The sequence below is a fragment of the Macrotis lagotis genome, chromosome 1 (genome assembly GCF_037893015.1).
Source record: "Macrotis lagotis isolate mMagLag1 chromosome 1, bilby.v1.9.chrom.fasta, whole genome shotgun sequence".
Taxonomy (NCBI): Eukaryota; Metazoa; Chordata; class Mammalia; order Peramelemorphia; family Peramelidae; genus Macrotis; species Macrotis lagotis.
The window spans coordinates 786,070,197-786,094,954 of record NC_133658.1 but is presented as its reverse complement, the minus strand read 5'-3'; the positions used below and the strand labels follow the sequence as shown (position 1 = coordinate 786,094,954).

The 24,758-nt window shown below is 34.6% G+C and overlaps 1 protein-coding gene across 1 annotated transcript in view; it reads right to left on the bottom strand.

The window, feature by feature from the left end:
* Positions 1–24,758, bottom strand: part of FDX1 (ferredoxin 1) — a 44,416-nt gene that overhangs the window by 5,640 nt on the left and 14,018 nt on the right. The window contains exon 3 of the mRNA XM_074216638.1: positions 535–664. Within this exon, the coding sequence (XP_074072739.1) occupies positions 535–664 (130 nt within the window). The remainder of the gene's footprint in view (positions 1–534; positions 665–24,758) is intronic.

Below are 24,758 nucleotides of genomic sequence, written 5' to 3'. Positions count from 1 at the left end.
TCAAATAAAACTTCATTATGTAAAATTTCATTAATGATATGCCTTCTAAATTTTTTTGCAACTCCAGTTTCAAGATTTTTGAACAGATAAAAATTACTTATAGTTATTAGTATCTGCTAAAATCCTTTAAAAAAGTCATTACATTAATGTTCTCTTGATTAAAATTTGCCCCATTACTGGGTTCATTCTATACTGAACACTTACATATGTAAGTAGAAAAAACGTGTGTGTATATCTATATATATGCATACATATGTGTTATATAGCCAATCAAAATAATTATTTAAAAACTCCATATAAATTATTTGAATTAATGAGAATTTACTATACTAAGAAATCTAAAAATGAAATTTACAAATATTTGTGATTCCAATTTAGCAAACAGAAATGCCATATATAGCATCAATCTACTTAAATTATAAGTATAAAGAGTGTGGTTAAACAGACCTTATTTTCATGTGTCCAACCTTGCAAATAAATGGTTTTATCACCCCTTAACTCTCATTCAGGTCTATAATAGTCTTAATATCTTACGTGTCTGTTAGTCCAAAGGCCAGATCAAGCATGTCATTCTCCTCATCAGTAACTGGGTCTAACTTTTCAAATATATGTTCTTCAAATACAAGATGACAGGTGGAACAAGCCAATGTTCCTTCACAGGCACCTATAAAAGGAACAAAGACTGAACTGATTGATCTTATAAACGTTAAAAGAAATACATTTTCCTAAATTTAAAGGTTTCCCATGAAAGGCTTCTGACTTAGAACTTTAAAATTGCAGGATGCTTTTCTCAATTATAGATGAGAATGAAAAATGAAAAGAAAATCAGCAATTTTTTCTACCAATATTTTCAGCAAATATTTGTTAAGTTATTACTATATTGAGTTAAAGTTGTGGAAAATTCAGGATATATCACAATACAGGTTTAAGTTCCATCACAGAACTTACAATTTAAAGGAAAAACAAGATTTGTACATAAAAAGAAAGCATGGTATTTTTTTTCACATTTGTTAACTTTTTCCCACAGAATTCAGCACAATTTAGTTTTATAATACTTAAATTATAGCAATAAGAAGAAGCTAGAAATACTTATAGGAAGAAAACATGAAACAAAATTTCTTTATCAATATCTCATTCCACATGGTCAGATAATAATCAAATGTGTCACTATGAATTTTATGATGTCATAAGATTGAGGGCATGTTTCTTTGGATTTTTTAAATTCTAAAAAAGTAATTTATTTTTATGTCATATACTCTAATCTTAGAGTTCTAAGACATCCAATGAGCAAGTCTTATTGATTTTTCCTCTATCATGTGGCTTTAATTCCTTCTCTTCTTTCCATGACCACCAATACCACACCTTCAGTAGCAATATTACTTTTACTTTTAACTTTCTCTCTTGCTCTGATCTTTACTACTACAACATGCAGACTATACTTAGAAGAATTTTCCAAAAGCACAATGACTAATTGGTTTCTGGTTCAAATATTTTACCCATATGTACATACATAATTGAATATCCAATTTAATTCAATAAATATTCATAAAGTACCTGTCTTATTCAAGGTTCTATGCTAGATGCTAAGAATATGTCAAAAATTAATTTTGGGGGACAGCTAGGTGGTGCAGTAGATAGAGCACCGGCCCTGGAGTCAGGAGTACCTGAGTTCAAATATGGCCTCAGACACTTAATAATTACCTAGCTGTGTGGCCTTGGGCAAGTCACTTGCCCTCACTGCCTTGCAAAAGCCTAAAAAAAAAAAGTAATTTTTGTTCTCAAGAAGTTTACATTCTACAGGAGGTAGCAACACATATACAATAAGTACATACAAAGAATTTACAAAATAATACAAAGTAATTTTCAACCAAAGATAACAACTAGGTCAATCTGATGAGGACTTGAAGAAGAGATGGCACTGAGCACGATTTAAAAGAAGTAAGGCAGATGGAGGAAGAAGTCGAGGTGAGACACAAAACACCAACTAGACCTGGGGATATCCTGTGCTATGACATGGATCTAGGAGAGATATAATCTTAAATATATAGGCAAGAGTTGGCAAGCACATATACCATTTTTTTGCATTTTAAAACAAAGTATTTATGCTAAGTTTATTCCTTATAGAGTAACAGAATCAGTGATTCTTCAAGTCCATCATCAATCACTATCTGAGATGAATGATCAATAAACCTAATGACAGGAGACTTACTAATGTCACGAAAAAGCTCAATTCACTGTTTGGAAAGCTCTAATTGTTAGAATATTGTTGAGCCAAAATGTTTCCTTGAAACTTCTAACCATTGGTTATGGTTCTGCCCCATGAAAAGTATCTGATGGTCTTTCAAATACTTGAAAGCAGTTATATCTTTTAAGTCCCCTCTGAGCTAAATACCCATGGTTTCTTCTTTTGTTCCTTCCATATCTCTTGATAGTATTGTTAAACTTAGCACCATTCTTTCTATTAATTCTAGTGAGGTTTCTTTCCCTTTTGTCCTTCTCTAGAAAAGGGACAGGTTACATTGGAGAAGAATGGAAATTATTTTGTCTCATTTTAAGTATCTTATAGAATTATTTGAACATCGTGGTCTTCTCTCTAGATCATCTCAGATTCAAGGAGAATTATATTCAAATTTTCCCTGATATCTAATATCTTAAAGTTAAAAAATTCCAGAAAAATATTCATATGTAATACTATCTCTGTAAAATCAAGTAAGAAAATATCTATAGAGTAGAATACCAAGGGTTGCAAAGGTCCAGTTCTCTAATAGTTGAGGGTTTGATTCCTATTTAAAAAATTTCAGTATCATCTTTCAAAATAATATAAAAATGCTTCACAACAGCTATATGCCACCTAAAAGAAGACATTAAGGAAGGCAGTTCATGGACAAAGGAAAAATATCATAGAGAGAAAAGAAATCACAGAAAAGAAATTCTTCACTTATTTGGAAGATATGTGATAGCTTGTCTCAGCTAAATTACTACCAATATCCCAAAACCAACTAAATAACTGGTCATTAATAGTCCTCAAGTATGTGGATGAGAGGAGACAGCCACACAATAATAATGCGGTAGAAGATCACAAGCATGTATATCCAACTCAGGAGTGCAATTCATACAAAATTGAAAATCCTATCCAAACAAAACTAATTTTTTTCCAAAATCTAGTATAAATAAATAATCTGGCTAGTTGAAGTAGAGCTCAGAAGCTATAATAAAATTTATTTAAATGAGATGTAAGATTCATTTCAGGAGTAACTGAGCCAAGTATTCTTTTTTTTAAATAAATTTTATTTTTATTTTTAAATTATAATTTTTATTTTTAAATTATAAAATCACTTATGGTAGCTTTTTTTTGTGGTGGCTAAGAATTGGAATTGAAGGGATGCCCATCAACTGGGGTATTCCCTAGACAAGCTGTGGTATATAAGTACAATGGAATATAATTGTACTGTAAGACATGACAAGTAGGATGATTTCACAAAAACCTGGAGAGAATTTGAAGAACTGAGACCAAATGAAATGAAGAGAACCAGGAGAACATTATACATAGAAAGAGCAAAAGCATTTGATGAAGAATTGTGAATGATTTAGCTACTCCAGAAATACAATGATCCCAAGACAATTTCAAAGGACTAGCAAATTTCAGATAAAAGAACTAATAGCGCCTAAATACAGACTGAAGTATGTTATAGTTCACTTTTTCTTTCACTCATTTTCTTTTATTCAAGTCTTCTTATATAAAATGATTAAGATGCAAATGTTGTATGCAATTGCACCTATATTGGATTGCTTACTTGTCTAAGGGGAGGTGGCATAAGGGAGGGATAGAGGGATAGAATTTGGAACTCAAAGTTTTTTTTTTAAATGTTAAAAAATTGTTTTACCATGTAATTGAGAAATAAAAATATATTAAAAAACTATTGATATTATAAATTATTCTGTTGGTTCTGTTCATGTTCCCCATTCCTTTCCCTATAATATATTGTTTTCTACCATTACAATGTAAACTCCTTGAAAGTACGGCCCTTTTCAGGATGGGAGAAAGGGAAAAGGGAAGCAGAGGAGAATACAGGCATTAGAGGAAAGGTAAGATCATGGGAGAGGATGGTCAGAAACAAAACACTTTTGAGGAAGGACAGGATGAAAGGAGAGAGAGAGAGAGAGAGAAAGAGAGAGAGAGAGAGAGAGAACGAGAACAGAATAAATGTGGCTGGGGGGGAATAGTATGGAAGGAAATACATTTGGCAGCAACAAGTGTGGGGAAAAAAATTTTGAAGCAATTTCTCTGATGGACTTATAAAGAATGTGATCCACCCCAAAGACAGAGCCAATGATATCTGAATATAGACTGAAGCATACTTCTTTTTCTCTCACTTTATTTTTCATGAGATTTCTCTTTCTTTGTGGAGGGGTGGGGCATTATGTTTACTTTTACAACAAGACAATTGTAGTAATGGAAAAAAACATAAAATATATGTGTGTACACACACACACACACACACATATATATGCATACATACATATATATATGAAAAGAAAGCAGGGCCCTTTCTTATCTCTAGATCCCCAGCATTTAATAGAGTGCTTACACTCAGTAACCATTTAATGCGCGCTCTCTCTCTCTCTCTCTCTCTCTCTCTCTCTCTCTCTCTTTCTACCTATCTATCTATCCATCTATTTTGATCACTCTCTGATGTTATATATTTTCCACATAATACATCTTATAAAAGTTGTGTTTGGTGTCTTATTTTCCTGCTAGACTGAAAGCCTGAAATAATAGCTCACCTTTTTTCTCTTCCCCAAGGTTTAAGAAAGTACTCACAAGAGGATTCTACAGTAAATTTTCTGAAAGAGGACATTCATCTTGCATTCATTTTATTCTACAGAGAAGATAATTTCTAAGGCCTTTTCTAGGCAATATTATATAACTTAATGGAATCAAAAATATATTAACAGGAACAAATAAATATAATTATAGGCCAAATACAGATTCAGATAACTGTTTTCACACTCATAATTTAAGCATTTTCTTTCAAAACAGATTATATAAGAATCCTGTAATGGACTACAGAAAAAGTCTTCTAAAATAACAAGCGGGACTGGTTCAGAAAGGTCCACCTGCCCCCTAGTGTCCAAACAGAGTCAGCTCTGAAAATAAATTTTACAATTTATCTAATTGTTCTACATCACTTAGATATCTGAATTATCCCCAGACAAAGTATGACTTTTGAACATTCAGATATCATCCTTTCTCTTATGATACCCACCATGTGCTAAGTTCAGTAAACTATGTATGCTGGGAAACACAAAGAATGGAACAATTTCTCCTCAGAAAGTGCTCACATTCTAATAAGAAATTAAATACATATACTAAAGTAAATTCAGAATAAATAAACAGTTCAGTACAAGGGAGTTTCAGAAAAAGACATTTACCAGCTATGGGAAACAGCAAAGAATTCATGTAAAAGTTAGCACCTAAATTGTGTGTGGAAGGGAGAAAGGAATTCTATGAGACAGAGGGGAAGAAAATACATACATTTTAAGCACCAGGAATGGATGGCACAAAGACATGGAGACAAGAGATGGAAAGTCATTTGTGAGGAATAGGGAAAAGGACAATTTGGTTGGATTGAAGCATGAAAGAAGAGAGTATATTGTATATTTAATATATATTTAGTGAGATTGAAAACTAGGTTAAGGCCAAGTTGTAGAGAGCATTAAAATCTTTTTTTTAAAGGAAAGTCAATTTCAGTTTAATTCTATCTGCCCAGACTTTGCTTTGATGAACATGGTTTTAAAGGAGCTGTCATCCCCACATTGCTGAACTCTACTCTTTCCTCTCATGATTTCTTTTTTTTCTTAAAGATTTTATTTATTTTGAGTTTTACAATTTTTCCCCTAATCTTACTTCCCTCCCCCATCCCCCAAAGAAGGTAATTTGCCAGTCTTTACATTGTTTCCATGGCATACATTGATCCAAACTGAGTGTGATGAGAGAGAAATCATATCCTTAAGGAAGAAATATAATGTATAAGAGATAGCAAGATCAGACAAGATATCAGTTTTTTTTCCCTAAATTAAATAGTCCCTGGTCTTTGTTCAAACTCCACATTTTGTTCTCTAGATACAGATGGTATTCTCCATTTCAGACAGTCCAAAATTGTCCCTGATTGTTGCACTGATGGAATGAGCGAGTCCATCAAGGTTGATCATCGCCCTCATGTTGCTGTTATGGTGTAGTGTTTTTTTGGTTTTGCTCATCTCACTCAGCATTAGTTCATGCACATCCCTCCAGGGTTCCCTAAATTCCCATCCCTCCTTGTTTCTAATAGAACAAAAATGTTCCATGACATACACATACCACAGTTTGCTAAGCCATTTCCCAAATGAAGGACATTTACTTGATTTCCAATTGTTTGCCATCACAAACAGGGCTGCTCTGAATATTTTTGTACAAGTGATGTTTTTACCCTTTTTCATCATCTCTTCAGGGCATAGACCCAGTAGTGGTATTGCTGGATCAAAGGGTATGCACATTTTTGTTGTCCTTTGGGCATAATTCCAAATTGCTCTCCAGAAAGGTTGGATAAATTCACAGCTCCACCAATAATGTAATAGTCCTAGATTTCCCACAACCCTTCCAACAATGATCATTATCCTTTCTGGTCATATTGGCCAGTCTGAGAGGTGTGAGGTGGTACCTCAGAGGTGCTTTAATTTACATTTCTCTAATAAGTAATGATTTAGAGCAATTTTTCATGACTATGGATTGCTTTAATCTCCTCATCTTTAAATTGCCTTTGCATATCCTTTCACCATTTGTCAATTGGGGAATGGCTTTTTTTTTAAAGTTTCACCTAGTTTTCTATACATTTTAGAAATGAATCCTTTGTCAGAAATATTAGTTGTAAAGACTGTTTGCTAGTTTACTACATTTCTTTTGATCTTGGTTACAGTGGTTTTGTCTAATGCAAAAAACTTTTTAATTTAATGTAATCAAAATCATCTAGTTCGTTTTTAGCGATGTTCTCTGTCTCTTCCTCAGTCATAAACTGCTTCCCTTTCCATAGATCTGACAGGTAAACTTGTCCTTGATTTTCTAGTTTGGTTATAAAATTGTTTATTATGTCTACATCCTGTATCCATTTGGAGTTTATCTTGGTATAGGGTGTGAGGTATTGGTCTAATCTAAGTTTCTTCCATACTAACTTCCAATTTTCCCAGCAGTTTTTATCTAAGAGAGTTTTTATCCCAATAGCTGTACTCTTTGGGTTTATCAAATAGCAGATTTCTATAATCATTTTCTGCTACTGCACCTAGTCTATTCCACTAGTCCACCACTCTATTTCTTAGCCAATACCAGACAGTTTTGATGACTGATGCTTTATAATATAATTTTAGATCAAGTAGGGCTAAGCCACCTTCTTTTGCACATTTTTTCTTTGAAACCCTGGAAATTCTTGACTTTTTATTTCTCCATATGAATTTACATACAACTTTTTCTAACTCACTAAAGTAATTTTTTGGAATTTTGATTGGTAGGGCACTAAACAGGTAGTTTAGTTTTGGTAGAATTGTCATTTTTATTAAATTAGGAGAGCATTAAAATCTTAACAAAAGTGTTTCTAGTTTATCCTAGAGGTAATAGGATGCCAGTGGAATTTACTAAGCTGGTAACATGGTCAGAGCTACAATTAAGGAAAATCACTTCAATGAAGTTTAGAAAATCAATGTGGAGATGAAATGGCATGGGAATTAACTTGACTTAGAGATATCAATTAGAAGAACACTGAAACTATCAATTAGCAGCTCCTGAACCAACTTAAAGGTAATAAATGGACCTTACAACTATTTTAGTAACTATCTCTCTTTTGTTTTCTTATCTAGAAATAAGCTTTGTCAAAAGAAAAACAAATCCTTGCCCCCCCCAAAACTCCCAAAAGCCAACAAATGATGACTCTAGCCAAAATTTAGAGGGGCAGAACTCGCAAAAAGACTGAGTGATACATTTTTCCGAGTCCAAGATAACCTAGAAGTTCCGCAGGAAAGGTGTGTATCACCAGGACCAGGGGTTAGAAAAAAGCTTCGGCCACAGTACAGTACAGCACAGCCCAGTCCAGCCCAGTCCAACCCAGAGATTGCTGGCAACAGCTTGAAGGGGCAGTGAGAAACTCTGCTAACACCAGAATGAGTGTGGAATGAGGAGCACCAGCTGCAGGATCTGCAGCAAGATCTGGAGAAAGCAGCCTGTACCTCAAGAGATAGAACGGGAAGTCTGCAGAGATTCCTCTGTTCTCCCTCGGGGTAGGACTCTGCTGCTAGCCTACACTCAGATCCATCTTGCAGTTTGGGCTTCCATACTAAGTATCCAAACTAGATCCTTCCTTATAGCTCCAGGGTAGAGGGAAGTATGGGGCCCATCTACACATCAAAGCACAAGCAAGAGAGCATAAGACCTTGGAGGAATAAAGGTCCCAGTGGGGTGTCCTCCCCCCAAAAAAAACCAAAGCCTTGGAAGTGCTGTCTTGGGGTGAGGAAATGAGTAAACAACAGAAAAAGAAGAATCTGACCATAGAGAATTACTTTAGTCCCATGGAAGATCAAAACACATACTCAGAGGGCGACAAAATCAAAGATTCCATATCCTAAACCTTCAAAAGAAATAGAAAATGGGCTCAGACTATGGATGAGCTCAAAAAAAAAAAAGACTTTAAAAAGCAATTAAGGGGGCAGCTAGGTGGAGTAGTGGATAAAGCACCAGCCCTGGAGTCAGGAGTACCTGGGTTCAAATTCAGTCTCAGACACTTAATAATTATCTAGCTGTGTGGCCTTGGGCAAGCCACTTAACCCCGTTTGCCTTGCAAAAACCTAAAAAAAAAAAAAGCAATTAAGGGAGATGGAGGAAAAATTGGGAGGAGAAATGAGAACAATGCAGGAAAAATCATGAAAACCAAATCAACAGCCTGGTGAAAGATATACAAAAAATACTGAAGAACATAATGCTAAGGGGGGCGGAGCCAAGATGGCGACATGAAGGGATCGAGTTTTAGGAGCTCTCTGATAAAAACTCATAAACTAAGGACTCTAACTAAACTTTCGAGAGACAGAACCCACAAAGGGACCCAGTGAGGCAGTTCTCCTACTCAAGGTAACCTGGAAAAGAGCAGAAAGGCTCTGCTCCCCGGGCCGAGGGGCAGCCAGCCAGAGGGGTGGCCCGCCAGAGCCAAGGAACTTCAGACTCCCGGAGGCAGCCCCAGGGCGCTGGGGGCCGCAGCTCGCAGCAGTGGGGGAGTCTCTTGGGCTACACCCTGGGGAGCACCTGCACGGAGTTGGGGAGCAGCAGGGGACCTCTGCCAGGGCGAGCACGTGGAGCCCAGCCCTCAGGGCACACAGCCAGCAGCGTGGTCTTTCCGCAGCCTAGACCCAGAAACAGAAGCAAGCAGAGCGGGTAAGCAGGAGCCCCCAGGGCATGAGCCCACTGAGCTGAGGGAGAGGAGTGAAGAGAGAGAGAGAGACTGCAGAGCTCTGTCCTCTGCCCCTGGAACAAGACTCTGGAGCTCTGACCACATTCAGATCCTGATCCCAGTCTAGGCCCCCCATAGAACAGCAGCCCCCCCCACCTCGGCCCATGGCAGAGGGGGGCGCTTATGGTCATTCACAGACCAGGAGGGAGGACAGAACCTCACACACTGAGACCCTTGTGGGAGTGTCCCAAAAGCTCAGGAAGCACCCCAAAAAAAACAGGCTTAGGCTGGGAAAATGAACAAAGAAACAAGAGGAAGACCATTGAGAAATATTTTGCAAATGAGCCCAAGAAGGATCAACATACTCAGTCTGAAGATGAGGAGGCACAAGCTCCTGCATCTAAAGACTCCAAGAAACACAGAAATTGGGCTCAGGCTATGACAGAGCTCAAAAAAGACTTTGAAAATCAAACGAGGGAGTTGGAAGAAAAACTGGGAAAAGAAAGGAGAGAGAGATGCAGGAAAAACATGAAAATGAAGTCAGCAGCTTAGTCAAGGAAATCCAAAAAAATGCTGAAGAAAATAGCATGCTAAAAAACAGCTTAGGTCAAATGAATAAAACAGTTCAAAAAGTTATTGAGGAGAAGAATGCTTTAAAAAGCAAAATTGGCCAGATGGAAAAAGAGATAAGAAAACTCTCTGAGGAGAATAAATCCTTCAGACAAAGAATAGAATTCAGGGAGATTGATGAATTTACCAGAAATCAGGAATCAATACTTCAAAACCAAAAAAATGAAAAATTAGAAGAAAATGTGAAATATCTCATTGAAAAAACAACTGATATGGAAAACAGACTTAGTAAAGATAATTTGAAAATTATTGGAATACCTGAAATTCATGAGCAGGAAAGAGCCTTGACATCATTTTCAAAGAATTACTACAGGAAAATTGCCCTGATATTCTAGAAGCAGAGGGCAAAATAGAAATGGAGAGAATCCACCAATCCCCCTGAGAAAGAGATCCCAAAAAACCAACCCCCAGGAATATTATAGCCAAGTTCCAGAACTCCCAGGTCAAAGAGAAAATATTACAAGCAGCCAGAAGGACATAGTTCAAATATCGTGGAGCTGCAGTCAGGATCACACAGGACTTAGCAGCAACTACATTGGAAACTCGTAGGGCTTGGAATACAATATACTGGAAGGCAAGAGAGCTTAGAATGCAGCCAAGAATGAACTACCCAGCAAGGCTGAATGTCCTCTTCCAGGGAAAAAGATGGACTTTCAATGAACCAGGGGAACTTCAAAGGTTCCTTTTGGAATGGAAGGTTTGATCTTCAGATACAGGACTCAGGTGAAGCATGGAGATTGGAGGAGAGGGGGGAAATATGAGGGACTTAATGAGGATGAACTGCATGGATAGAAAAATGATACTGATAATATTCATATGAACCATGTCAGTTAATAGAGCAGGTAGAGGGAGCTTTTATAGTTGAAGCACAGGAGAAAGCTGAATTCGAAGATAAAATATGGTGTAAAAATGGAGTCAATAAGAAAAAAGAGAAACGGAAAGGGAGAAAAAAAGGAGAGGGGGAATAGTCCAAGCTATTTCACATAATAAGATTTTTTTTTATTACAATGAGCTATTGCAATGATATGGAAGGAGGGAGGCAAGGGGGAATGAGGGAACCTTTGCTCTCATCAGAGATGGCTAGGAGAGGAAACAGCAAATATACTTAATGGGGTATAGACAACTGGAGTAAGAAGGAGGGGGGAGCAGGGGGAAGGGGTGGGGATGTGAATAAAGGAGGAGAGGATGGACCATGGGGGGACAGTGGTCAGATATAACACATTTTCTTTTTTTACTTCTTGCAAGGGCCTGGGATTGGATGGCCTGCCCAGGACCATAGGGCCAGGTGGATTCTGGGCCTAAGGGGTGGTATGGGGGCTCAGGACCTCTTGGCCCCAGGACCAGGGATCTGTCTGCTGTACCACTCAGCTACCCTACAGCAGAGTCAGAGTGAAAGGAGAGAGAAAATAGAGTACATGGTAGTGGAGAAATAAGAAAGGAGGGAGTTGCGATCAGCAATGACAAGGTTGGAAAAACATGGAAGTAACTTGTGATGGACTTATCATAAAGAATGTGATCCACTCACGACAGAGTTGATGGTGTTGGAACAAAGACTGAAACACATTTTTTGTTCTTATTATTTGGGGGAGGGTGCAGGGCAAGTGGGGCTGGGTGGCCTGCTTGGGGCCACATAGCAGGGTGATCATTGGGTGTCTGGGGCCGGATTTGGACCCAGGTGCTCCTGGCTCAAGGGCCAATGCTCTGTCTGCCACCCAGCCACCCCTACTATTATTACTATTTTATTTTATTTTGGGTCTTTTTTTTTCTTCTTCTTTTTGGTTTTTGCAGGGCAGTGGGGATCGGGTGGCTTGCATGTCACATGGCTGGGTGATTATTAGGTTTACGAGGCTGGATAGGGACTCGGGTGCTAGTGGCTCCAGGGCTGGTGCTTGGTCCATTGTGCCACCTGGCCATAGCTACAATTATTACTATTATTTTTTTAATTTTAATTTTTTTTCTCCCCCCTTTACTTTTTTGCCCAAGCAAGTCTATCTATATTCATGGGGGGAGGGGTATTTTGTTTACTTGTAAACAAGTATATTTTATTAATGTAAAGAAAAACATTTGTACAAAATGAGAATAAAAAATAAATTTAAAAAATGTTAAAAAAAAAACCAGTTTAGGCCTAATGGAAAAAGCAAAACAAAAGGCAAATGAGGAGAAGAATGCCTTAAAAAAACAGAATTAGCCAACTGGAAAAGGAGATTAAAAAAGCTCTCTGAAGAAAATAACTCCTTCACATGCAGAATGAACTAAAAGAAGCTGATGATTTTGCAAGAAATCAGGAAGAAATAAAACACTTCCAAAAATGCCAAAAATTAGAAGAAAATGTGAAATATCTCACTGGAAAAACAACCGACCTCAAAAACAGATCCAGAAGAAATTATTTAAAAATTATTGGGCTAGCTGAAAGCCACGATAAGGAAAAGAGCCTAGACTTCATTTTTTAAGAAATAATACAGCAAAATTGGCCTGAGATCCTAGAAGCAGAGGGTAAAATAGAAATTGAGGGCACTCACTGGTCACCTCCTCAAAGAGATCCCTTAAGAAAAATTTCCAGGTATATTATAGCCAAATTCCAAAACTCCCAAATTAAAGAGAAAATTCTAAAAGCTGCCAGAAACAAACAATTCAACTACCGGGGCTCCATAGTCAGGATTACACAGGACCTGGCAACATCTACATCAAGGGCTCATAGGGATTGGAATATGATTTTCTGGAAGGCAAAAGATCTTGGTTTACAATTGAGAATCAAGTACCCAGCAAAACTAAACATCCTTTTTCAGGGGAAAAGATGGACTTTCAATGAAACAGGGGACTTGCAAAGTTTTCTATTGAAACAACCAGAACTGAAAAGAAAGTTTGCTCTCCAAGTACAGGACTCTGGTGAACTATAGAGGGGGTGGAAGAGAGGGACTAACTATGAGGAATTTAATGATATTGAACTATTTGTATTCCTGCATGGGAAGTGGATATGGATAACTCATGAACTTTCTCATTTATAAGAGCTGTTAGAGGAGCATATATAGACAGGAAATAGGAAGGAGCAGAATATAATGGCATAATATTGTAAAAAGATGGAGTCAATGGGTGATAAGGGAAAGTATTGGGAGGAAGGGAAAGGAGATGAAGAAGAAGCTAAGAAATGTCACATAAGAGTCAAGAAAAAGCTTTTTCAATGGAGTGGAAAAGGGAAGGCAAGGGGGGATGAGTGAGCCTTCATTCTCATCAGAAATGGCTCAGAGAGGAAATAACATACACACATAATAGGGTGAGGAAATCTATCTTACCCTGGAAAAATATGAGAAGAAAGGGACGGGATAAAGGGGAATGGGGGGGAGGGAGAAGGAGGGAATAGGTGATAGAAGAGAGGGAAGATCGAGGGAGAGGGTACTCAGATACAACACACTTTTGGACAGGGCCAGGATGAAAGGAGAGAGAAAATAGAATAAATGAGAGTGGGGAGGAATAGAGTGGAGGTACAAGCTAGAAAAAAACAGCTGTGGGAAAAATATTGAAGCAACCTCTCTGATGGGACTTATGATAAAGAAGGCACCTCACCCCAGAGACAGAGCCACTGGAATCTGAACACAGGCTGAAGTACATTATCTCTCTCTCTCTCTCTCTCTCTCTCTCTCTCTATTTTTTGAGGTTTCTCCTCTTCTTGGAGGGGGTTATGTTTACTCTTATAATGCATTCAATTTCAATCAATGTATAGCATGGAAACAATGTAAAAGACTGTCAGACAGCCTTCTGTGGGGCGGGGGAGGAAAAATTGTAAAATTCAAAATCTTATAAAAATGATACGTAGATATATATAGATAAATATATATGTATGTATATATATACTATTGTATATATAGTTGAAAAACAAATAAAATGTTAATAAAAAAAAGAAAATGAATGAGATGGATTTGATGACCTCAATGAACCCTTGTGGCTTTAAATCCCATGATCTAATAATTTTCTTGTCTTTTATAAAGCCATATCCTATAATTTTTTTGAGGCACTTAGATTTGCAAGACATGCATTTTCAAATCCAATTAAAGAAAGTTTCATAAGGATATCCCTAAGATAAAAACTGTTTTGCACACTTATGATTTTTCAAATATCATTCAGAAAATGAAAGGTTGGATAGTGCCTATGTAAGTAGTATACCAATTCTGACCTGAAAATGTCTGTAAAATTCGGTCATTGATTTAAAAACTGTCAATCCTAGATTTTATTCAAAGTTTTTAAAATACTTAAATACTCTCAGATATAATAGGGAAGAAAGCTCCAACTCAGTTTCTATGTCCTCTGTGATGACATCCTTGATCTCCCTTGTCTAATAGAGATACTTCTATCTGAAATTTTCAACCCTCCAATACACTTAACAAATTGAAGTTCATTTTAATGTTATCTAGGTACTTGTCTAATTCCTATTAGCCTATTATAAATTCTTTGAAGACAGGGATAGCATCTTTATATTTGTATACAAAATTCCTGGTACAGAACAAAATAAAAGAATTAGTGCTTTAATAGGATACTGGGAAAATGACAAAGTAAGATAGGAAACAGCAAGTTCTCCAAGGTTCTACACAAATACAATAAAAAATATTGCCAAAAGGGGATTTTGAGGAGCAGGTAGATATAAGTTAAATCCTCCTAAGACATCCTGGATCAGCCTCAGGACTTAGGAAACCTAACCTCCACAAACAAAGGCCCAGCCCAGTTCAAGTGCAAATACTGCATCAACAAACAACAGGAGCAGGTAGGCTCCAACCACAGAAATGTAGAAAGTGGTGGGGGGTGTAACAACTAAGCAGGGGAAGACTGGGGGAGGACTGAGGGAAGACTCCACAATCTCTGGCTGTCAGGCAGAGGAGTGTTGACCTGAGGCAGACCCAAGCTGTGACTGTGGGAAAAAAGGAACAAGCACAGGTTCAGTGAGTGAGACAGCAGGGACCCTGCTGGCTGTGGGCACTCATAGGAGAGTGAATGCCTCAGCAAAAGGGGGGGGTGCAGTACTGAGAGGGACCATTGGGCAATGACTTCTGTGGCTGGGGACCCCAGCCCAAGTTCAGGAGTGGAGAGCAGTGCCCCAGGTCTAGCTCCCAGACAGAGTTTAGAAAAAAACAGTATGGCAAACCTGAAGCCTGAGGCACCATCCTTCACATGTAATTACAATAATGAGCCATTTACAAATGATTATAATAATAAAAATGAGTAAGCAAAGGATAAAGAATCCAATCATAGATAAATTATACAAATGAAGCATCAATGGAAGAAGTGTTACAGTTGAAGCAGGAGTGGAGGACAATAGTACTGCAATTTTCTTCCCATCCTATCTAGGTTAAGGAGGAAATAGGGTATAAAAGTCTTCTAAATATATAAAAAAAGAAAGAAAAGGACACTAAGGGGGGGAACAGATTAAGATTGGGACTTTTAGTAAAGTGTAGATCAAGAAGTAGGAAGGTGGAAAGAGAGGATAAGGTAAGGATTTTTTAAAAGAGTAAACTTTAGGGAGACAGTGGATAGAAGTAAATTAGATCAGCAAATAGGGATAAGGTAAAAGATAAATAGTGAGGGAAAAATACTATGGAGGGACATATATAACTAGTAATTACAACTCTGAATGTGAATAAGAGTATTTCACCCCCAAAATGGAAATGGGTAACAAAATGAATTGAAAATGAGAATCCCACAATATGTTGTTTAAAAAAAATACACAAATTAAAATAACAGCCTGGAATAGAATTTATTATGCTATAGCTATTGTGGGGAAAAAAAGAAAAAAGCAGAGGTGGCAATCCATGATCTCAGACAAAGTTAAAGCTAAAATAAACTTAATTAAAGGAGATAAACAGATTATCCACATAATGTTAAAAGATAAGTTAGACAATGAAGCAATACCAATATTAAACTTATAAGCACCAAATACTCTAATATCTAAATTTTTAAAGGCAAAGTTAAATGAATTATAGGTGAAATAGATAGTAAAACTATAACAGAGGGAAATTTTAACCTTCCCCTCCTTAAAACTAGATAAATCATATCAAAAAAATAAGTAAGACAAGATGAATGGAATCTTAGATAAGCTGAATATGATAGATATCTGAAGAGAACTGAGTAAGAATAAAAAAGGACTATAACTTTTTCTTTATGTATATGGTACCTTTACAAAAAGCAACAATTATGTTAGGGCAGGAAAAACTTTATAGTTAAATGCATAAAAATTAAATTCATTCTTTTCAGATCACGATGCAAAAAATTATATTAAATAAGAACATGGAAACTCAGATTAAAAATTAATTGGAAAATAACCAAATCTTAAATATAAAAGGGTTAAGAATACATTATGGAAACTTCATTAATTTCATTAAAAAGAATGACAATGAGACAATATCAAAACCTATGAGATGCAACAAAAGCATTAATCAGAAGCAAATTTATATTTCTAAATTGCTGAAAATGCAATTTTTAAAACTAGAGAAAAAAATTTAAATTCCCAATTAAATGGCCAAGTTGAAAATTTTTAAAATTAAAGGTAAAATTAATAAAATAGTGTGTAAGAAAACCAAATCCTGAAAGATCAACTAATTCCAATACTAAATAAATTCTTTGGAATAACAGGCAAAGAAGGAGTCCTACCAAATTCCTTTTATGAAACAAATATGGTGCTGATACCTAAATTAGGAAGAGCAAAAACTAAGAAAATTATAGACAAATTTCATTAATTAAAATGAATGAAAAAACCCTAAATAAAACACTAGCTAGGCAACAATAAAGTACAAAGATTATGCATTGTGATCAAGTGGGATTTATACCTGGAATGAAGGGATTAACATATGTAAAACTATTAAACATATTGATTATAACAATAACAATAATAAAAGTGACTGTATCAATCAATAGCTGCAGAAAAACCTTTTGACAAAACAGAATAATCATTGCTATTAAAAACACTTGAAACCATAGATATAAATGAATTTTTCCTTAAAATGGTAAGAAGCATTTATCTAAAACATCAGCAAGCATTATCTGTAATGGGGATAAGCTAGAAGTCTTCCCAATAAGATCAGGAGTAAAACAAGGATGCCCATTATCATCAATATTAATCAATATAGTATTAGAAATAATATCAATGAGAAGAAAAGGAATGTGAAGAAATCAGATTGAGCAATGAGGTGATTATCTCCTTTTGCAGTCAATATGATATGCTGGGAAAATCCTAAGGATTCAACTATAAGTAAGTGAACACAATAACTTTAGCCAAGTAGCAGAATATAAAATTAACACATAAATCAGTAGCATTTCCATATATCACTAACAAGACCCTGCAATAAGAAATAGTAAGAGATACTACAATGAAAATAATTATAAACATCATAAAACACCATAAAACACCAGGGAGTAATGCTTCCCAGAACAAAACTGCAATTACACAAGTAATCATAAAACACTTTTTATAAAAATAAAGTCAGATTTGAATAATTGGAGAAATGCTAATTGTTTATGGCTAGGCAGAGTCAATATGACAATTCTACTTAAACTAACCTATTTATTCAATGCTATCCCAATTAAATTACCAAAAAATTATTTGACTGACCTAATAAAGATAATAAAAAATTCATCTGGAAAAACAAAAGATCAAGAATTTCAAAGGAACTAATTAAAAATATGTCAAGAAAGGAGGTATAGCAATACTAGATCTTTAAGTTCTATTATGAGGCAGTAATTAGCAAAACTATCTGGTATTGGTCAAAAATCTGAAAGGTAGATCAATGGAAGAGACTAGATATACACAACAGTAGCAAATTATTATGGTAACATTATATTTGATAAATGTAAAACTCTAAGATGTTGGAATAAGAATTAATTATTTAGTAAAAACTGTTGGGAAAGCTAGAAAGAAATCTGATAGAAATTTGGCATAGACTACTTCTTAGACCATTTCTTAAGATAAGATCAAAATGGATACGTGGTACCTAGATATAAAGGGAGTAACCACAAGAACAACATGGAATATGTTACCTATCAGACTTACCGATAGGAGAGTAATGCATGAATGCATAAAAAAAGATAGAGAACATTTTGAAGTATAAGATGAATAATTTTGATTTTATTAAAAAGATTTTGTGCAGTAGAACGAAGAGAACAATGTACACATCAATGACAACATTGTGAGAACAAACTTGATGGAAGCAGTTCCTCTCAGCAGTTCAGAGAGCTAGGACAACTGTATTAGACTAGCTATGGACTATGTTGTCCCCATCCTGAGGGGAAAAAACAAAACAAAACATACACAACCAAAAAAAAAAACCCCAACCCTTCAGAATCTGATGAACATTTTATAAAAATTATCTCTTTCCCTTAATCCTAATTCCTCACACCAAAAATAATTAATATTAATCTGTAAACATGTTTATCAAAATATGTATGGTGCAATGCTAACCTGACTGTTCACCACTGGGGGGGGGTGGTAAGAGAGGGTGGAAGTAAATTTTGTAACTTGAAAATATGCATGTGCAAATGGATAAAGTAAATAAATTAACAAAATCTAAAAAAAGAAAAAAGGAACCCAAAAAAAAAGACTTTGTACAAATAAAACCAATGTAGAAAGAAAGCAGAAAATGATGAAAACATTTTTATAGTTTCTCAGATAAAAGTCTCCCATCTCAAATGTTTAAAGAAAGAACTTTGTCCATCTATAATGAATCAGTCCCCAAGTGATAAATGTCAAAAAATATGATCACATGGTTTTGTGTTTGAAGAAATCAAAACTATATAGTCATGAAAAAAATGCTCCAAATCCCTGATTAGAGAAATGCAACTTAAAACAACTCTGATATCATCTCATACTTATCAGATTGGTTAAATCGATTGAAGAGGAAAGCAACAAATGTTGGAGGGAATATGGAAAAATTCACTAATGCTGGAACTGTGAACTGTCATTTTGGAGAACAATCTGGAATTATCACATAAGAGTTATAAAGTTGTGTATACCCTGTGATCCAATAGTACCACCATTAGGTTTGTTTCCTGAGATGATTAGGGAAAAAAGGAAAAGAATTTATACATTCTAAAATATTTAAAACAGCTATCTTTGTAGTGACAAAGAACTGCACATTCCCTTCAATTGGGGAATGCTATAAGAAATGATGAGCTAATTTGATTTCAGAAAAACATGGAAAGAGGAAAGATTCATATGAAATAATGAAAAGTAGAATGAGCAGTGATAGAAATATTTACTGAGTATCATAAATACTCAAATCAACTACAAAGGACCTGTGAAAGAAGATTTATACCATTTCTGAGAAAGAACTTGTAAAAAGAAAAATATATAGTATGGTTTTATATATATATATATATATATATATATATATATATATATATATATATATATATATATCTTTATATTTGGGTCTACTGGTACCCTTTTCTAGGGTATGGTGGAGAGAGAGAGAGAGAGAGAGAGAGAGAGAGAGAGAGAGAGAGAGAGAGAGAGAGAGAAGAAAGAATAAAAGAAAACTTAGAAGCACAAAAAAGCATGGTATCTTTAAAAATGGTAAGTAGAATAAAAGAAAACTTAGAAAGAAGCACAAAAAGCATGGTATCTTTAAAAATAATAAGTAGTGCTTATTACATAGTTTTTTAAAAAAGCAAATAAAAAATTAATGGTATTATAAAGAATTTGATATTGTGCTATATACATGGAAATATTCCTTTTTGTGGGTATTTTTTTCTTTTTAAATTCAAAAAGAATAAAAAAAATTTTAAAAGATGAGCTTAGGTTCCACCTCTCACATTAAAAACAAATCAATGCTTTTATATGGTGATTTGAAAAACATAATATGGAAGTTATAATCACACACACACACACACACACACACACAATTCCTTAAGGAAGAATTCTTTCAAGGTTTAAGTCATTCTCTAATAAAAAAAAATTGACAAGAGGATACTAATGGTACAAAGCATAATAATTCAATAACCTGAAAGATAACTTTAAAAAAATAAATAAGACAATGAATATCTACTTCTAATGATGGAAGAGACCTATAAAAGATCTTCAGGTAAAACTTGAGTTTATAACTCTAAAAAACTGAAACAAAATGGAAAGGAAGTTTTGTTAGGGTCAAAGACTGTGACTAATAACAAACTTAGCTAAGAAAATTAATAGCCACAAAATCTTATAAATATACAGAAGAAAAAGCTCACAAGGGAATACCAAAGCAAATGAGATTTTTGACTCTTTATACATATTTCTTTAAAAAAAAACAAATTAACTTTAGCTTGTGAATTTATGAATTATTTTATTTTATTTATTTGGATGCAAGTTTATGTTAATGACTAAATCTATAATTTTTTTAATTAGATGAGGAAACCTTGACTTTTTTCTACAATACAATTTTTTTGAGCAAAAAATCTTCTACAGAAAATTCTTTAACTTTCAGGGACTTATAGAAAGAACCATAAAATACAGAAGCCCTTCATCCAACTGGATAAAGGTTAGTACAAAATTTTTCCTTACTTTTCCTTACTACTTTCCTTACTCCTCACTTCATGTCCCACAATACATTCTAGGTTTTTTTTTTATTAACCACATAAAAATACAGTTGTCTTTGAGAAGAAATCAGAATTAGTGATTTCCATGTATTAATAAAGGTTTTTAAGAAAGGGTTTAAAAAATAACCTATGGATACAACCACCATTATTAGTCACCCTTTTTGGTTAGGCACTGTGATAAGCAGAGTGAAACTCAATTTCAATAATCAGGAATTTGTAAGAATTCAAAAAAAGGGTTGAAGTTTTTAGCTATATATATATATATTTTATATGCATATATCATATACATATATAAAAACAACAATGAGGGTTACTGAAATAAGAGAATAAAACTACTGTTACCCACCTCTCTAGGCCACAGTTCCTTCATCTGCAAAATGAAGAAGTTGGCCCACCAAGGTCTCTTCCACCTCTAGATACAGATTGCTACAATATTTTCTCACAGATACCTAATCTTTGATGCTAATCTGTTCATGTCCAGTGATCATTTAATCTACTGAGCAACCTCTTATTATTATTAAATATTTGCTATGATATTTGCTCACCAATAGTTAAAAGATTAAAGACAATTAGGTGGCACAATAAAGAGCTGAGCCCTGGAGTCAGGAAAGCTCATCTTTTTGAGTTCAAATCTGGTTTCAGACACTTATGAGCTGTGAGATCCTGGGCAATTCACTTAAATCTGCCTCAGAAATATTAACCAGTTCAGTATCTTTTCCAAAAAAAAAAATACAAATAGGATTACAAAAATCTGGATACAATGGAATGACTGAACAAAAATAATAACAACAATCTATAAGGTACACCTTAGTATGCCATAAGAAATGATGAAATGCATAATTTCAAAGGAAACTGGAAAGATCTTTATGAATACAAAATGAAGAGTACAAGTAGAACGATTTTTACAATAATATTTTATAGAAAAAAACTAAGAAAGACCAGAGCTCTGATCAATGATAAAGCAAAAGAATAAAAATGAAAATATTACTCACTTCTTGACAAATATGATGAATTTAAACTGCAGAAAGAGACATACATTTTCAAATATAGACAATGTGAGAATCTGTTTTACTAAACTACATAGGTATTTAGGGATTCACTTCTTTTATTGTTTAGTGAGGTAATGAAGACAAAATCATTAACAAACAGAAAGGAAAAGAAAAAATTATTTGAGAAAAATTTCAAAATAAAATTTAAAATGAATAATTTTCTTTAGAGTGTAGTACTGTAGCTAGCTTTCAGGGCATATTCTTGAAGGCTTAAACAGATGAAGAAATTTCGGCCATCTCTCAGATTAGATTACTACCTAACAACGCAAAAGTTAGTTCCCAATAGATATTGCTATAAACATGCCAAATGAATTTCCAGTGAGGCTTAGTTATACAGCAGTATTTGTCATTAATGAGGATATATCATTAGTCACAATATACCACTCAGTAAATCCTGTTGTTTAGCTGTTTTTCAGTCATGTTGACTCTTTGTGACCCTTTGAAAGCTTTCTTGACAAAGATATAGGGCTTGTTTTCCATTGCCTTCTCCAGTTCATTTTTGCAGATGAGGAAACTGAGGCAAAGAGAGTTAAGTGACTTTCCCAGGGTCACAGGACTAGTAAATGCCTGAGTTTGGATTTGAACTCAGGAAGATGAGTTTTCCTGATACCTAGTCCAGTATTCTATCTCATGTGCCATCTAACTCCCCCTCAGTAGAATACTGAAAAGAATACTCAGAGAATTGTAAAATCTTAAGTCTCTCATATCCCATCTCATGCTTCCTGCAATTCCTATAAAAGGAGATATCCCAGAGGCTAGGTGGCACAGTGCATAGAGCACCGGCCCTGGACTCAGGAGCACCTGAGTTCAAATCCGACCTCAGACACTTAATAATTACCTAGCTGTGTGGCCTTGGGCAAGTCACTTAACCCCATTTGCCTTGTAAAAACCTTAAAAAAGGGGGGGGGATATCTGGCCTCTGCTTCAATACCACCAGAGACTGGAAATTCTAGTAATATATTATTCCTTACCCTGATAAGAATTCACTTCTGCAATTTTTGTTCACTGATCTATCCAGAACTATGTAAAGTAAGCTTAATTCCTATTTTACAAGACAGTCCTTCAAATATATGGAAAATTATCATAACCTCTATCAAAGGTTTTTTAAAGAATAAAGTTCTTTTCTTTGCTCCTTATGTCATGGTTGCTCTCTTCTGGATAAGTTCTAGTTTTTCAATAGCCAAGTTCTGATTTTTTTTTCCAATAACCCCCTTAAATTTATGGTACCCAGACTTTAACACAATACATGTAGCCTTATCAGGGCTAAACACAGTGAGATTATTGCCTACCTTAGAGGAAAGTGAGGAAGGTATATCACATTAGACTTATACTGAACTTATAACGAACTAAAATTTATAAATCTTTTTCACTTTTCCACTTAAAGTCAGGATTACCTCATCATGTACTTGTTGACTGTTATTAATCTAAGAAATTCATTTACCTCTATTAAATTCTGTCTTCTTAATTCTTTACATCCTAACTAGGAACCCTTCCTCAATATCATGTTAAGTTAATTACATAGTATCAATGTATTCATATACAGAATCATTAATAAAAATATTAAACAAGAAAGGGCCAAAGATGGAAGCCAGCAGTAATATATAGTAAACATAAACCCCCTCCAGGATGAGAGCAATTCACATATTCTTTGAGTCCTAATTAAATTGGCTACAAAACCATCTACCTATCCAGTCTACATTCCTCCATCTTGTTCACCAAAAAAAATTATGAAATGAACAAAAAGGATAATTTAGGTTTAATATAAGGAAAATTTTCCTAACAATTAAGACTCATTCAGAAGTAGAATAGGTTGTCTTGGAAGGTAATGGGATCCTCTACCTGAGGTCTTCAAACAAACGCTTGATTGATATTTTGAGGGTATAATGAATAGCATGGGTATCACAGACCTGATGAAGTCAATGAATTAATTCTCAGAATAATTTTTAACACATTCATAATTGAAGGAAATATTGAATTTAATTTATGCATTAATATATTAAATACATAAATATATCATGTTTTATTATATATAAATATAAAATTTAAATTTATTCAATTTTAAAATCAAATTTATTTGAATATAAATAAATATAAATATACATTAATTTAACATATAAAATTTAATTTAAATTAAAGATTCATGAAAATAAAGATCTCATTTCTTTTCTTGTCCATTAAAGGGTCCACTTGGGGTTGGAAGGGTCAAGAAAATTTAGGATATGTTGTATGACTAATATGGTAATATGTTTTACATGATTGAAAATTTTAACCTATATCAGTGAAGGAAGGGGGTGAAAAAAACTTGGAATGCAAAATTTTTTTAAATGAATGTTAAAAATTGTCTTTACATAAAACTGAGGAAAAGTAATTTTTTAAAATGTCTTTTGTAGAGGGTTCTTCCTCAAGTTTTGGTTGAACTAGAAGGTCTCTGAAATTACTTTTAGTTCTAGATTATGTTATTCTATAAGATTTACATCCCTTGTATATGTTTGTGTACATGTGTATTCACACTGTTAATACTGAAAAGGAAATATACATGTGTATTCTTCTTTAATACTTTTTTCTTCTTAAAATGTTAAAATATTTGAGGACCAAATTATTTTCATTTTATATCTTTGTAAATCATTAAAATCTCTAGTTCAGTGTTTGCAGAGAATAGATAATTCTACAACTACTTTTCAGGTATTAAAAATAGTTTACAAAGGATACAAATGCAAATCAGCAGTAATTCTTTTAAAGCAATTCCTGTAGTTTAACATAGGTAGATAAATTACCAGTCAATAGCAGTTTCAGTCACAACCCCGATTAGAGGCATTCTCAACAGATATAAGAGTGGTTTGTCAATTCCTTCTCCAGCCCATTTTACATATGAAGAACCAGGGGTCACTCAGTGTCTGAGGTTGAATTTGAACTCAGGTCTTCCTGACTCCAGGTCTCTCTAACCACTGTGTCATACATATCCCCTGTGCCATACATATCCACTGTGCCATCTGGCTACTTATAACTTTGAGAATAGGACCTTTCATGTTCCCTGTCCTGACAAATTCTCTGAAGCACTCTTGGT